Raw genomic sequence first — 16,391 nt, forward strand, 5'->3', positions numbered from 1 at the left:
CGCTGCGAACAGGATTCGAACCTGTGCAGGGTAAACCCCATTGGATTTCAAGTCCAACGCCTTAACCACTCGGCCATCGCAGCTGGAAACCTCAATGATGCACAGCAAAAAATCAGAATGCGCAGGGTTATCACACGAGATCTGTGACACTTTGTTCTCTCAGACAGGTTTTCAACTGGAAACTTACAGCTTGTTAATGTGCTGACTTTGCTGTTTCGGTGATAGAATTCTCATTTATCACGTGAGAAACCGGGGTTCGATTTCCGGTTCGTTTAGGATTATTTTCATTCTCCATTCATACGATCACGTGAATTGTGCGACATTCGCCCTCAGCTTCAATCTGCGCACCATTTCGAGACATTTTCCATTCTCCACGTGTGTTGCATCGAAGCTGGGTTGGAAAATCACATTGCAAGTCCAGATTATAACTACTCGCAGCTGCAAGCGACAAATCCGACACCGCTGCAGAAGAGAATGAAGAAGGTTATGACAGGAGAACCCTGAGACTGTATGTTCTTTTAGATCGGTTTCGAATTGAACCCATGCCGCCGGCTGCTGTGCGGACTTTGTTATTTCAGTAATATAATTCTTGCTGTCTGTGCGGGAGACCGGGGTTCGATCACCGCCCACTGGAGGAGCATTTTCATTCTCCATTCATGAGGTCACGTGAATTGGGATACATTTACATTCAGCTTGAATCTGAACACCATCTTGTGACATTTTCCTTTCTCCATGTGTGTTGTCGTCGACAGAACCTCTGCATTCTGTCCTCCGTGCACTGGAATTAAGAAAATCCTGCCGACCACACCGCTGACAAGACGTGAGAAGCCAATTAGTGATTTTGATCTAAAAATGGTAACACCGCAGGGCTCGTCCGGGATCTCTCACATAAAAATCAGCAAATCCCCAAAGCGAGAATCATACCCCAAGACCAACGAGCCACTGATAACAGAGGGGTGAAACCAATGCAGAATTCTGTGCCACCCACAGCCGATCGGCCACCATTCTCTACATCCTATCACTTTTTCTATTCCGATGTACGGCAATGTGAAGACGTACATTTACTATTTCATATCAACAATATTAGCATCTCTTTACCACATTCGTTTCGAATGTGCTAGTTGTAATATCAAGTGAGATATTGCAGAATGAATTGCTCTAAAGCTACATTGTTGTCTGTCTTGGCATCCGCAGATTATCCACTCCACCACAAGTACAACAGTGACTACACTTCAAAAATACTTCATTGGATGTATAGCGCTTTGGGACGTCTTGATGTCGTGAAAAGCGCTTTGTAAATGCAAGACTTTGTTTTCATACTGGGCTCAAAGGACTGATGATTTCACTATGAGGACGAAGAGACATCAATATGTGGACATTGGCTCCGAATTCATCATCTGGGTTGGTCCTTTACTTTTCCCACCGTCTCAGTCTTTCGATCTTTACCGTTCTCTGCTGGTGTCGCAGGTTCGATGAGCTTTGTCCGTTCAATGAAGCCTGAGAAGTCCATCAGGGGAAAACACAGAGAGACAGAGACAGGGAGAGGTCGGGAGAAAAAAGTATGGAAAAAAAAGCCTGAATATCAAGTTAGCAGAATTTCAAATGAAGATTGAGAAAGATGGAATGATCCATTCATAGAATCGTTACTGCACAGAAAGAGGCCATTCGGCCCATTGAGCCTGCCCCTGCTCTCTTTAAGAGCAATCTAATTCGTCCCATTCCCCCGTTCTTTCCCTATAGACCCGCAAATATTTTTCCTTCAAATAAATATCCAATTCCTTTCAGAAAGTCACGATTAAATCTGCTTCCACCACTCTTTCAGGAGATGCATTCCAGATTATAACTACTCGCTGATTTAAAACGTTTTTCCTCATATCGCCTTTGGTTCTTTTGTCAACCACCGTAAATCTGTGTCCTCTGGTTCTCGACCCTTCCGCCAACGGGAGCAGTTTCTGTTTATTTACTTTATCTAAACCCGTCATGATTTTGAACACTTCGATCAAATCTCCTCTCAACCTTCCTGCCCAAAGCAGAACAACCCCAGCTTCTCCAGTCTATCCACGTAACTGAAGTCCTTCATCCCTGAAACCATTCCAGTAAATCTTTTCTGCATCCTCTCTGTGGCCTTCACATCCTTCCTAAAGTGCGGTGCCCAGAATTGGACACGATACTCCAGTTGTGGATTATTGTGAAGTTTCCTTCACGCACCTTGAAATTTTGCAAGAGACCACAGGACTCCCAATTAAAAGGCTCTGCCGCGGTGGAGGATCTGTCTGAGAGAAGGAAATGCGGCCCGTTATCTCCAGTTCATATTTATTTGAGCATTGAACAAAACTGTAAACAATAGCGCCGCGAGCAGCATTCCAATGTTTCACCGAAAGACCCTGTCGAGTTCTAGATGTAACGGCTTAACCACTCGGCCATCACAAGCAGCGAGTGCTGGTAATGCACGGCTGTAAATCAGAATGCGCAAGGTACTCAGAGGAGATTTGTGAAATTATATGTTGTTTCAAACAGGTTTCCAACTGGACACAGAGAGCCAGATACCATGAAAACGTTGCTGTTTCATTGGTAGCATTTGCACTTAGCACGCGAGGGAACAGGGTTCGTATTCCCGACCAATTAAAGAGCATTTTTATTCTGCACCTCTGAGATCGCCTGAATTGGGATAAATTCACCTTCAGTTTCAATTTGCACACCGCCGTGAGACATTTTACTCTCTCCTTGTGTGTTGCGTCGACAAACCGGTTGCATTCTTGCCTCTGGACCTCAAACATGCTGGATAATTAAATCAATCCTGCTTTCTGCAACGCTGAAAAGATGTGAGAAAGAAATGAGTGAATCTTCACTGGAAATAGTGAAACAGGAGGATTCTGGGATTTGAACTGGGGACCGCTCACATATCAAACATTGAAACGCCCAAAATGAAAACCATAATCCGAGAACAGGGAGCCGTCGGTAACACAACCGTACAACCAGTCGAAAATTTCCCTGCTACCCACAACCGATCGCCCATTCATTCAGACCGCTTCTGTCCATCGAATCATAGAATGGTTACAGCACAGAAGGAGGCTGTTCGGTTAATCCAGCCCGTGGCGGCTTTTTATAAGAGCAATCCAATTAGTCCCATTCCCCGGCCCTTTCCCCGTGCCCTGTATTTTTTCACTTCAAATTCCTTTTTTAAGTCACGATTGAATCTGCTTCCACCACCCTTTCATTCAGCGCATTCCAGATCAGAACTACTCGCTGCGTCATTAAGTTTTTCCTCATAACTCCTTTTGTTCTTTTGCAATCACCTCAAATCTGTGTCCACTGGTTCCCGACCATTCCGCCAATTAGAATCACAGAATCACAGAAGCTTACAACATGGAAACAGGCCCTTCTGCCCAACATGTCCATGTCGCCCAGATTATACCACTAAGTATCCACAGGACACGTTTCCACAGGTAAGGACATCTCACCTTAAGGTTCTTTCCAGCAGAGTGGGACAGGTGATCAGAGTGACCGGGCTCGAGCGGCGCAATCGGTCCTTATATGAGTTACAGGCTCGGGAAATGCCGGGGTTTTTAATTCGAGTCTCACCAAGATCAAACAATCCTTTTCCTTGTGAACATTTCGACCGGAGTTGAAGGTACAATTGGTGTGATCCAAAATGCATCTACTTATCTGAATTGCCATGTGGTTCCTCCGGACTACGCGGTTGCAAGAGCAGATGAGATATTTAGTATTACTTGTTTACAGGAGGGAGGCTGCAGTTTTGTAGACACAAACTATGATTTTGATCCATCTTCAAATCGTGGAATTCAACTGGAGCTTCAAACCAGCGCCAGAGGCCGCTCAGTCAGGATACTTTCCATCCCACACTTCTGGAGCTAGTTTTACAGGAACAGAATTTCCTCAAGCAAGAATTCTACCCCTGAAGCACCAATGCTGCCACGGCAGCAGGATGCATGTGTCCAGTTAGAAACCTGTCTGAAGGAACATGCAGACTGACAGAGCCGGAAGTCCAGCAGATTGACTTTCGGCCTGAGCAGATGATGAGTCTCCTTCTTGATAGAGTTTCGCCAATCCAGCTCGGAGTGGTTTAAGAATCATGAATTCGGGTGTGACTGGAGCCACTTGTGTAAGATGAAGTGTCGGGGGCAGTTTCACATCCTTGACGGACATTAATGATCCTGTTGCGGTTTTGGTGCAAAATTTCACTTCCCAGCTCACGAACTAAAATCCAACGTCGTTGAAACTCGAATGCAGAACCTTTGAATGGCTTATCAAACAAAACAAATAGAAGTCCAACACACTAGCCATTGCGTCACAGGTTCAGTTGCTAACAAAAAAACGAATAAAAAGAAAGACGTGTTTCTCCGGTCCAGGGGCAAAGTGGCAATGGATATTATTCAAAAAACTGTCCCCTCGAATCTGTCTTTATATATTTTTTTTGTAGGCTTCGATTTTAAAAAAGTTAAAGAAAGCCGAAATAAATAAAGTAAATTATAAGAATCGAATCCGTGATTGAGGCGTTGCAACACACTGGAAGCAACTGAGTTCACCGGCCGGACTGACGGTCCATTAGTCATTTTAGTTAAATTCTGCACCTGTCCGCTAGTTGGCAGCGCTTTCTGCACTTGGACCCCGAAATCTCTCTGCTCCTCCACACTTCCCAGTTTCTCACCATTTATACAACATTCTTATTTATCTTTCTTAGATTTAAATTGGATAATCTCGCTCACCCCCCATTGAACTATATTTGCCGCAGTTTTGCCCACTCACTGAATCAATCAATTCCCAATTTTCAACTTCCTGCTTCCATCTGCATGACTTGTTGCGTCACCAGAAGGCTGCGTGTTCAAATCACGGGGTAACCGTTACTTTTCGAGCTGATCAGATTCTGGATCGTTCCGGAATGAATATTTTATCTGCTTCTCTGGTTCTCAAATTTCATGAAGGCGTCTCATTCTGCCCTCGACATTTGATTTTGACCTGCGGTTGAAACTTTTGCAAAGAGTGAAATGAAGTCCCCAAATCGCTCCACGTGAATCTCAAACGCTTTGGGAAGAAGTTCAGTGCAAACAATCAGGAATTTAAAGGCACCTCAGTGAACAGCACTTTCTTGGAATGAGTTTTGTTCGCCATTGCATTCGACCGTGAAATCGCTCCCGGCTTTCATCTCACTGAAGTGAAGAGTGTGACCGCGTTGCATCTGTCAGAGTGTAAGTGACGAGTTTGGGGTCGTTTACAACTTTTGAAATCTCACCAAGCAGCAGAGAAAAAGAAACTTAGAATCAAATTGTCCCTGTCAGTGATGAATTGAAGTGAATATCGCTCCAAGCAGATCTGGACAACTCGCAGCGCAGCCTCACAGGAGTTCCAAATCCACCTTCTCGCCACTCGGCAATCGCATGAACTGAACTTTACTCTGACCCAGTGTCACCGCGCTGAAATCGGGTATTTCTCGGCCACGCTTTTTCTTAACATCATCGTTACTGGTTTAAGAGTGAAAACTGCAGTCCGCTTCACTGTAAGTGCAAGAGACAACTTTGTAGACACCGTCGGACCTGCTCATTTCATCTCATCTCATTTTCAGCAAACCTGAATATTACTGGAATAGAGAATGGCGAATCACAGCTCGAGAAATCAATCCTCTCGACCACGAGGGGACTGAGTCTTCCAACATACAGGTGTTTAATGGCAAGGTGAGTTTAATGTTCAGGAATAATGGAGCACAGTTTTTCACTCGTGCAAATTTCACACACTTTATTTTGGAAAAGTAAACTGACACTCGAGAGAGGTTATATTGATCGCTGCAACCTGAATTTTTAGCTCGTTGAATCAGTGGTTTAGTAAAACACGTATGCTGTCTCTGTGGCGCAATCGGTTAGCGCGTTCGGCTATTAACCGACAAGTTGGTGGTTCGAGCCCACCCAGGGACGGTCGGGTCACTTTCATTTTCATGGTCTCGCATTTCCTGGTTTCTGATGTTTGTTTTGGCTGCAAAACAAATGCCCGGTTTCGATGGCCAGCTGAGCACGGCCGATCTTCCACCATTTAACCTGTGATTGGCTTCGCGGAAATCTGAATTCTTCTTGACAGACAAGGTCCGAAGGTTGCAGGAGAGGCGCTTTACTCTGACATGGATATTTCTGCAGTGAGAGACACCAGACTGTTTCCACAATGAATGTCACTCCCTTTTATTTTGGAAACGTAAAATTGTATTCACATTCCGATGGGTTTCAGTTGATTTGTGAGAGATCATGAAAGGATCCTGCAGCGCTGCCTTGGATAATAACAACAGTTCGAAGCCGCATTTCTGTCACGGCAACAAATCCTCACATCCGAGTATCTGCATCCTTAAATCCGAGTATTTGCCCCCTTACCCCGGAGTATCTGCACCTTTAAATCCGAGCATCTGCACCTTTGCAGCAGAGTCTCTGCACCCTCACACCGGAGTATCTGCACCCTCACACCGGAGTATCTGCACCCTCACACTGGAGTATCTGCACCGTTGCACCGGAGTATCTGCACCCTTGCAACCATTAACTCATCAACTGTCCCCAATCATCTTTATCAGCGTCAGGAGCCCTAAAGAAAACCCAACAGTGAAGAAATTGCTTTATGATTCTTCACTTATGTACGGACACATTTTTATTTCCGGCACTTTGAAGGAGATTTGAGGAAAGTGGCCGCTGTTACTCAGAAACTACTGCTTGTTGCTTTTTTTTTCCCCAAGCGGGCTCGTTGGTCTTGGGGTATGATTCTCGCTTCGGGTTTGTTGCTTGAAATATGTGAGAGATCTCGGGTTCAAATCCCGGACGAGCCCTCATTTTTTTTACCCCCCGACTTTTGATCTTGAGCTGCTGTTCAAACTGGCAGGGTGTTTGGAGGTGTCTCAATAATCTCACGTCCTCTGAATGCATTCTACTTGCAATCGCAATTGATTTTGAAACCGCTCTCGGATTTCATCTCACTGAAGCAGAATGTGGCCGCTTTTTATCTGTCAGCGTGGAGGTGACGAGGTTGTGGTTGATAACCGCGGGCACACCTGTCCGGACATTGGTATTCAGAATGTACAAAATGCTGACTCAAATACTCTGTTGTCATCCAGGGAGCTCGAGTTTTGCATGCCCAACCTTTCCCCGAGTAAGAATGTGTCCAGTCTGTACCCGAACTATCTCCTCACTCAAAGACTCCCATTGCTCATTTACTCTTTTCCCTGCCAATCATTGATTCCAATCCACCTGGACCCGATCCCTTTTCAACTCGCTGAAATTCGCTCTTCCCAGTTGAGTATTTTCATACTTGATTTTTCCTTGCATTTTCCAGCACTACACTAAACCTGCTTCAAATGCTCCCCCACTGAATCATGCTCCACTTGCCCCACTTCTTTCCCCGAAATAAATCCAACACTGCTTCCTTCCTCGTTGGGCTGAAAACATACGGATTAGGAAAGTTCTCTTGGACACATTTCAGGAATTGCTCGCCCCCTTTGACTTTTACACTGCCATTTCCCAGTCTATATTCGGATAAATGAAGTTCCCTTTTATCACTACTTTAAAATTATTGCATCTTTCTGCAATTTGCTCTTCTATCTCCTTCCCACTATTTGGTCGCCTAAAGAATGCATCCACCAGCGCAATAGCTCCTCAATTGTTCCTTAATTCTAAACAAATAGATTCTGCCTTTGAACCCTTCAGCATGGCGACCCTTTCTACCTCTGTAACAGTATTTTTGATCAATCGTACCTGCTCCCCTCTACACCCCACCCCCCCCCCACACACCTCCTTTTTTTCCCTGCCTTTCCTGAATACGTTGTCGCCAGGAATATTTAAGTGGCCACTCCTCCGCTTGTTTGAGCCAGGTCTCCATTATTGACACTATAACATAATCCCATGTTACCACTTGTGTCTGCAGCTCACCAACCTTATTTACCAAGTGTGTTAAACACAACATCAGGGCATAAGGGTAGGACACGTTCCAATGCCCAATTAAACGTTCTATACACTAATGTACGTAGCATAAGAAATAAAACAAGTTAATTCGAAGCGTAAATTCAGCTTATAGTGCATGACGTAGTGCTCATCACTGAGACCTGACCACAAACTGGGCATGACTGGGAGATAAATATTTCAAGTTATAAGCCATTTAGAAAGGATAGGGACATTGGAAAAGGTGGTGGAGTAGCGATATTGAGGAGGGATATTATTACTGCATAAGAAAGAAGACGTATCAGTAAAGGTGAGCACGCAGTAGAAAGGCTTTGCGTAGAAATTAGTAACAGAATAGAATACAAGACTTTGGTGGGAGTTGTTCATCGACTTCTGGACAGCAGTGAAAAAGTAACAGGATACACAGAAGCGGACAGGGTGTTAGGGGTCTGGAACTCACTGTTTGAAACGGTGGTCGAGGCAGAAATCCTCAACTCATTTAAAAAGTACTTGGATGTGCCGTAATCTACAGGGCTATGGATCAAGTGTTGGAAAGTGGGATTAAGTTGGATAGCTCTTTTTCGGCCGGCATTGACACGATAGGCCGAATGGCTTCCTTCTGTTCTGTAACTTTCTATGATTCCATGTGTGTGAAGGGATTCGCTCAGTTATCAGACGTGCTGAGACACCAGCGAGTTGACAAGTGACTGCAGGGGTCGGCATCTGCTGTTAATCATATCCAGGACTGAACCATGTTCATTCTGATATTTGGTGTTTGTTTCTGCTGATGTTAATAACCCCTATAACTGGGCTGGAGTTTAATATTCTGGACATCTGTTAAATAAATCAGCTTTGTTTTAAACACTTTGTTGTAGATTTTGGTCTTTCCCACGTGAGTGCTTAGCATCACCTGACTGGAGCTTTGAAAGGACAATCTGGGGGGAGGATCATCCGGTGGGAACAGAACTTCAGCCTGGACACAGTCCTTCAGGGCCACACTGAGAGGGGCAAACGGCACTTTGGTCTTTCTTGTCTCCCTTCACTGACAGCAAAGTGGCCGTGCGACGTCCAGTCTAAAAATGACTGTCGTAAATATTCTATGAAGATTTAACCTGTTTGTGTGACAGTCCTGAGTCGACTATTTGAGGCAGGATTTAACGGATTTAAAATAAACCCGCATAAAAGAAATGGGTTCTGAATTGTGATTTCCGTTCCTTTCTATGTTTCATGTGCCTGCTCTCCGACCACAGGGTAAGTGGTGGAATATCAGCCCTGCGCAGCCGGCTATGATCACGATACATTTTCTTGCAGACCAAACACACATTTAAACCCTGGAAATTTGAGGCGATGAATCCTTCGGGACAATGAAATAAGGGTTCGAACCATCAAACTTTCTCGCTAAGTGATAGCACCACCGAAAAAGACGAAGAGATCACCTGCTAAACCAATAACTCACTGAGCTAAACTTTAAGATTGCAGTCACCAATATAACAGTTGTCTACTGTCATTTTACTTCTCCAAAATGATTGGTTGAAGCTTGCAGGAGTGAAAATCCAACGAGCCGGTCTTCAATCTTAAACCAGCAACTGTGAAGTTAAGAGAAACGTGCCGGAGAAATACTCGATTTCAGCGCGGTGACACTGGGCCAGTGTAATGGTCAGTTAATATGATCGCTGAGTGGCGAGAGGGTGGATTTGAAATTCCTGAGCGACCGCACCTGTGCATTTTCCAGATCTGCTTGTTGCACCAATCCCTTCAATTCTTCACTTGCAGGGACAATTCGATTAGAATCATAGAAGTTTACAACATGGAAACAGGCCCTTCGGCCCAACATGTCCATGTCGCCCAGTTTATACAACTAAGCGAGACCCAATTGCCCGCACTCGGCCCATATCCCTCCACACCATCTTACCCATGTAACTGTCCAAATGCTTTTTAAAAGACAAAATTGTACCCTCCTCTGCTACTGCCTCTGGCAGCTCGTTCCAGACACTTACCACCCTTTGAGTGAAAAAATTGCCCCTCTGGACCCTTTTGTATCTCTCCCCTCTCACCAGAAATCTATGCCCCCTCGTTATAGACTCCCCTACCTTTGGGAAAAGATTTTGACTATCTGCCTTATCGATGCCCCTCATTATTTTATAGACTTCTTTCAGTTCACCCCTAAACCTCCTACTCTCCAGGGAAAAAAGTCTCAGTCTATCCAACCTCTCCCTACTCAGTTTTTCGGTTTCTTCTCCGAGGCTTGGTAAAATTTTTAAAATTGAAAGAGACCAATATCAAGCAAACCTCGTCAGTGACATGCTCACAGATACAAAGCGGCCAGACTCTGCTTCAGTGAGATGAAAGGCCAGACCGGTTTCAAGGTCGAATGCAATTGCAAGCAAAGCTCGTTCAATGAAAGTGTAGGTCATTGACGTGCCTTGAAAGGTGGTGATTGTTTGAACTGAACTTCTTCCGAAAGCGTTTGAGATTGAGGCGGAGTGATTTGTGGACTTCTTTTCCCTCTTTGCAAAGTCTGAACCGCAACTCAAGATAAAAATTCTCAGGCTAAATTGGGGATTCTCCGGAATATGAACCTCGAATCGAGAATTATACCCGACCTCAACGAGCCCAGAAACAAGAACGTGTCCTGACATTAAGATGTTACGCTCACATTCTATGAGAGGTCAGTCTGTAAAATAAAAGGGCATTTTGAAGAGATATTCTGAGAAGTTCCGTATTGGACCCTGAACAAAGTACAAACACCGCACGATGTTTTTGCTGGTCAAATTCACTACACATCATAAATTCCACAAAAGCACCACGGGGAGTTGAATCTAGGACCAGAGTTCTTTAACCAACTAAGCCACGGAGCCAATTCACGGGAACGCTTCTCACTCCCTCTCATTAATATCTATGCTACACGTCATATTCTGTTGGGGGTTCAGACTGTTGTATCTTTATCAATTTCTTAGAAAAATAGAAAATAAGAGCAAGAATAAATCATTCGGCCCATCTGGCCTGCTCCGCCATTCAAAATGATCATGGCTGATGTCTAACTCAGTACCCTGTTCCCGCTTTTTCCCCAGATCCCTTGAGCATTAAGAAATATATCTATCTCCTTCTTGAACACGTCTAATGACTTGGCCTCCGCTGTCTTCTGTGGGAGAGAATTCCACAGGTTCACCAACCTCAGTGAAGAAATTTCTCCTCACCTCGGTTCTAAATGACATACCCCCTATCCTGAGACTGTGACCCCTGGTTCTGGACTCCCTAACCAACGGGAACATCCTCCCTGCATCTAGTGCTGATGGAATTTTATATCTTTCGATAAGATCACCCCTCATTCTTCTGCACTCCAGTGAATACAGGCCTAGTCATACATCATCCTGCCATCCCAGGAATCAGTCTGGTAAACCTTCGTTGCACTCCCTCCATAGCAAGGACATCCTTCCTCAGATATGGAGACCAAAACTGCACACAATACTCCAGATGTGGTCTCACCAAGGCCCTGTACAACTGCAGTAAGACATTCCCGCTCCTCTACTCAAATCCTCTTGCAATGAACGCCAACATACCATTCGTCTTCCTAACTGCTTGCTGCATCTGAATGCTCGCTTTCAGCGACTGGTGTACAAGGACACCCAGGTTTCGTTGCACCTCCCCATTTTCCCAATCTATCACCATTCAGATAATAATCTGCATTTCTGTTTTTACAACCAAAGTGGATAACCTCATTTATCCACGTTATACTGCATCTGCCATGTTCTTGCCCACTCACCCAACTTGTCGAAATCACATTGGACCCTCTCTGCGTCCCCCTCACAGCTCACATTCCACCCCAGCTTTGTGTCATCTGCTAACTTGGAAATGTTACATTACGTTCCCTCATCCAAATCATTGATATATATTGTGAATAGCTGGGACCCCAAGCACTGATCCCTGCGGTACCCCACTAGTCACTGCCTGCCACCCGGGAAAAGACCCATTTATTCCTACTCTTTCCTGTCTGTCAACCAATTCTCAATCCATGCCAGTATATTCCCCCTATCCGATGTGCTTTAAATTTGCACACTAACCTTTTGTGTGGGACCTTATCAGAAGCCTTCTGAAAATCCAAGTACACCACATCCACTGGTTCACCCCTATCTATTCTACAAGTTACCTCCTCAAAAAAGTCTAGTAGATTTGTTAAGCATAATTTCCCTTTCATAAACCTATGCTGACTTTGTCCAATCCCGTTAATGCCTTCCAAGCGTTCTGTTATCGCATCTTTTAAAATAGACTCGAGCATTTTCCCCACGACTGATGTTAAGCTAACTGATCAGTAATTGCATGTTTTTTCTTCCTCGTTTTTTCAATAGTGGGGTAACATTTGCCACCCTCCAATCTGTAGGAACTGTTCGAGTCTGTAGAATTTTGGAAGATGATCACCAATGCATGCATTATTTCCAGGGCCATTTCGTTTAGTACTCTGGGATGTCGATTATCAGGCCCGGGGGATTTGTCAGCCTTTAGCCCCATTAATTTCCCGAGCACTTTTTCTTTAAAACTAATCCTGGTTTCCTTCGGTTTCTCCCTCAGTAGACCCTTACTCCCCTATCATTTCTGGAAGGTTGTTTGTGTCCTCCTTTGAAGACAGAACCAAAGTATGTGTTTAGTTGTTCTCCCATTTCTTTGTTCCGCATTTGACTGTAAGGGACCTACATTTGTCTTCACTAATCTTTTTCTCTTGACATTTATAGAAACTTTTACAGTCAGTTTGTGTGTTGCCGTCCAGATTACTCATACTCTACTTTTCCCCCTCTGAGTCCACCTTTGCTGAATTCTAAACTGCTCCCAATCCTCAGGCCTGCAGCTTTTTCTGGCAATTTTACATGTCTCCTCTTTGGAACTAATGGCTAATTTCTTTTATAAGCCACGGTTGAGCCACCTTTCCTGTTTTATTTTTGTGTCAGACAGGAATTAATAATTGTTGTAATTTCTCCACATGTTCTTTATATAGTAGCCATTGCCTATCCACCGTCATCCCTTTTTGTCAAGTTCTCCAATCTATCCGAGCCAACTCACTTTCGTAATTTCCTTCATTTGGATTCAGCACCCTAGTTTCGGATTTAACGACTTCACTCTCCATCTTAATGATGAATTCTATCATGTAACGGACGCTCTTCCCTCAGGGAGCCCGCACAAGATTGTGAATCAATCCTTTCTCATCGCACAATACCCAATCTCAGATCGCCTGTTCGCTAGTTGGTTCCTCAATGTATGAGTGTACATAATTTATTTCTAGACTCCAGGAATTCCTCCCCCACTGTATTATTGCTAATTTGGTTTGACCAAGCTGTATGTAAATTTAAGTCTGATTATGGTTTACCTTTCTTGCCTGTTTCTCTAATTTCCTGTTTAATGCCCTCCACTACATCTCCACTACTGTTTGGGGCCAATAGACAACTCCTAACAACGTTTTCTGCCCCTTGGTGTTAACTCCATCCATAGATTCCAAATCGTGATTTTCCGAGCCAATATCCTTACTCACTATTGCATTGATTTCCTCCTTTACTAACAACGCTACCCCACCTCCTTTCCATTTTTGCCTGTCCTTCCTAAATATTGAATACACCTGGATGTTCAGTTCACATACTTAGTCACCATGCAGCAATGTCTCCATAATCGCAACTATATCATACCCGTTAATACCTATCTGCGCTGTAAATTCATCAACCTTATTGCAAATGATCCGCACATTAACACCTTTAGACTGTTCAAGATTGCTAGTCATCTTATTATTTTGCACTATGGACCCATTTGTTTATCAGTATGTTTTCTCTGCCTGCCACTGTTGCTTCTTCCCGTTCTGTTTCGTTTCTATCATTGTTTCCCTCTCCTCCGTCTTCCTGCTCTGGTTCCCATCCCCCTGCCATTCTAGTTTGAACCTGCCCCAAAAGCACCAGCAAACAGCCCCCATGAGGACATCGGTCCGGTCCGGTGTTACCCGTCCCATCTTCCGCAGAACCGGTCCCAAAGTCTCACGAATTTAAATCCCTCCCTCCTACACCATCCCTGTAGCCACGCAATCATCTCGTCTATTCTCCTGCTCCTGTAGCCGGAGAGAGACCAGCAGCCAGTGGTCGTGCAAGGAGAGAGCCGAACATTCTCCCGGCTTGGCAAACTGGTCAATCGATGCCCTCAGGGAAGTGGCAATTCCAGAGATATGGGCCCAGAACCAACCCACAGGAGCAGAGTTAGAGACAAGGGAAGGAGTAATTCCTTCCCGGCACCATTTTACGACAAACCCACCATAGCTTTGACCCGGATCTCATTCCGAATTGGGGAAGGTTGCAATTGTTGGCTGCAGCAAAAACAATTCTCAAACCAGACACCAAGTTAACTCACTGCAAAGAGTACAACCCAGCGAGCATTTGGAAGATAACACGAGACCAGCAATCATCTATAACAGGATTTTATTATCCAACAGACATCTACAGTTCCATGGAGCTGCACTCGGAGCCCACCCTGCGGCCCTGCTCCATTTTCCATATAGCAACAGTCCCGACCAACAGGGCCACGGAGAGCAGCGCTACCCCAACCGCGAATCCAGGAACACGGAAGGGGGAATCAACAGCAGTATCTGTGGAGAGAAGCCAGGGTTAGATGGGCACCAGTTACTCCATCACGAGACACATGTGGAGCTCCCTGCTTTACCTTTCTCGTCCTGGTGGATCAGAGCAGCCAATCTCGCCTCACCTTCCAGGAAAAGGATGGGTCCATCAGCGGTCACCAATACCCCAGACTGGTCATCGGCACTTCTTCGCCTCTCTGGGGCGAAGGACAGAAAGAGACAAGAGTTCATGGTGAATGATTAAATCTTCAGCTGTCTGGAAATCCTGAATCAGATGGCCTCATGCAAAACACGTCAGGGCCCTGGGTACCGGACAGAGTTTGGAGATTACAGTTCCGGCTATAATTCCATCCGGTTCTCACCAAACGGATTCTCAGAAGGACGTGCAAACTGAGCAGAGTTCGCAATTGCTGCTGCCACAATGGCCAGTCTGGTCTCCTGGTGAAGGAGACACTGTTCGATGCACTACTTTGACCCGCAGTTTTGAGACACTCACGATTGGCCAGGTGTCCGGCCCCGGGACAACGGTTCGGTTCCACCCTGAATTCCCAGTGTCAGAATGATGATAGTTAGATGCTGGTTTAATGTTCTCCAAGGCCAAGGGTGGACTATTCCGAACCGGATGTGGAACACACCCATGCCAAAAATGGGAGGATTCTGCTCCTCAGGGGTCGGCAAGGAGGGCAGCTCAGCATCCGGGCAAGTAGCAAGGAACCAAAAATACCTCATTCATCCCAGCTCAAGGATCAGAGCATCCTTCACAATTACTGACCCGCTGCCCTAGATTGCTATTCGAATGGAAACCTGCACCGAATGGAACTGGACAAGTTCCCAGAACCGCCAGGTTCGGGACATTCACCCTGTGCCCAGTGTTCGGCCCCTTGCTGTGGGAGCCCCATGTCCAGATGTCCCACACCCACCCCTCCCCATCAGGGTGGAGTCTCTAGTCAGATCACAGTTACTTACTGGGGCTGCAGGGAGCCGTGCAGTTCTCTCCGGTGGAAGGGTAGCAAACCTCAGCACTGCAGTGGAAATAAACCTGCAAAGGGACAGTGCGGTATGGTCAGTCCCACAGGTTACAGTCAGCAGATTAATGCTTCTAGTCAACCGACTCGCTTAAGAGCCAGGGAACAAGTGATACCAAGTGACCGGGAAAGAAGCACTGAAGGAAACTCACCTCCCCGGTCAGAGCCCGGCCCGAAACTCGGTCCCAGAAAGCGAACGTGCGGACTACAAAACGATTATGGTGAGTTGGGAACAGCAAATGGGAAGCAGCGTTTACCGGGATTAGGCGGGTTTTGTAGTTATCACCAGCAAAGGGGCATCTGGAACAGAGACAGAGAGGGAGTCACACGGTTACATCAAACCTATTCCACCAGCGTCTGGAACAAAATATCAACTTCGAAGGACTATCTCTCCGCACCCCCCCCCCCCCCCCCGCCATCATTAACTCGGACTCCAGTGACGATCTGTATTAACATCCGCCCATGTCGCACCCTCCCCAATCCCCACACTCCCTCACCTGTCCACCAGGAGGTCCCATCGGATCCCCGAATACGGCTCGGGGGTGGGGGTCGCCCAGCAGTCATTGAGCACCAGCACAAGGGACGGATCGTTCCGGTTCAGAACACGAACCTCCACAAACACGGGGTCCCGGAGCACACTCAGGATCGGGTAGTCACTGGCCACATACCAGCTCCGGTAGCCACCATCTGGAAAGAGAAAGATGAAGGGCGGGCACTATTTGGAGAGAGCCTGATGTTGGACACTAGCCATCAGCGAGCACTCGTTACCTCTCGCTATTCTCAGCTCCAGAAGCAGGATCCCGGCCTCAGTGGCAGGCAGTGGTGGAGAAAGGGTGTAAACTCTGG

The 16,391-nt window shown here is 45.8% G+C and overlaps 1 protein-coding gene and 2 non-coding genes across 3 annotated transcripts; 1 reads left to right on the top strand and 2 right to left on the bottom strand.

The window, feature by feature from the left end:
* Positions 1-83, bottom strand: trnas-uga (transfer RNA serine (anticodon UGA)). The gene has a single exon. It is a non-coding gene; the product is annotated as a tRNA-Ser (tRNA).
* Positions 84-5,853: 5,770 nt separating this feature from the next.
* Positions 5,854-5,927, top strand: trnan-auu (transfer RNA asparagine (anticodon AUU)). The gene has a single exon. It is a non-coding gene; the product is annotated as a tRNA-Asn (tRNA).
* Positions 5,928-14,123: 8,196 nt separating this feature from the next.
* LOC137336010 (zona pellucida sperm-binding protein 4-like) lies at positions 14,124-16,296 on the bottom strand. The gene is made up of 6 exons (XM_068001514.1): positions 16,290-16,296; positions 16,043-16,232; positions 15,698-15,845; positions 15,487-15,559; positions 14,604-14,717; positions 14,124-14,529 (listed from the first exon to the last, which is right to left on the bottom strand). The coding sequence occupies exons 1-6, from the start codon at positions 16,294-16,296 to the stop codon at positions 14,381-14,383; spliced, it is 681 nt and encodes a 226-aa protein (XP_067857615.1). The 3' UTR covers positions 14,124-14,380.
* Positions 16,297-16,391: the final 95 nt, after the last annotated feature.

Source organism: Heptranchias perlo, chromosome 20 (assembly GCF_035084215.1).
Source record: "Heptranchias perlo isolate sHepPer1 chromosome 20, sHepPer1.hap1, whole genome shotgun sequence".
Lineage (NCBI taxonomy): Eukaryota > Metazoa > Chordata > Chondrichthyes > Hexanchiformes > Hexanchidae > Heptranchias > Heptranchias perlo.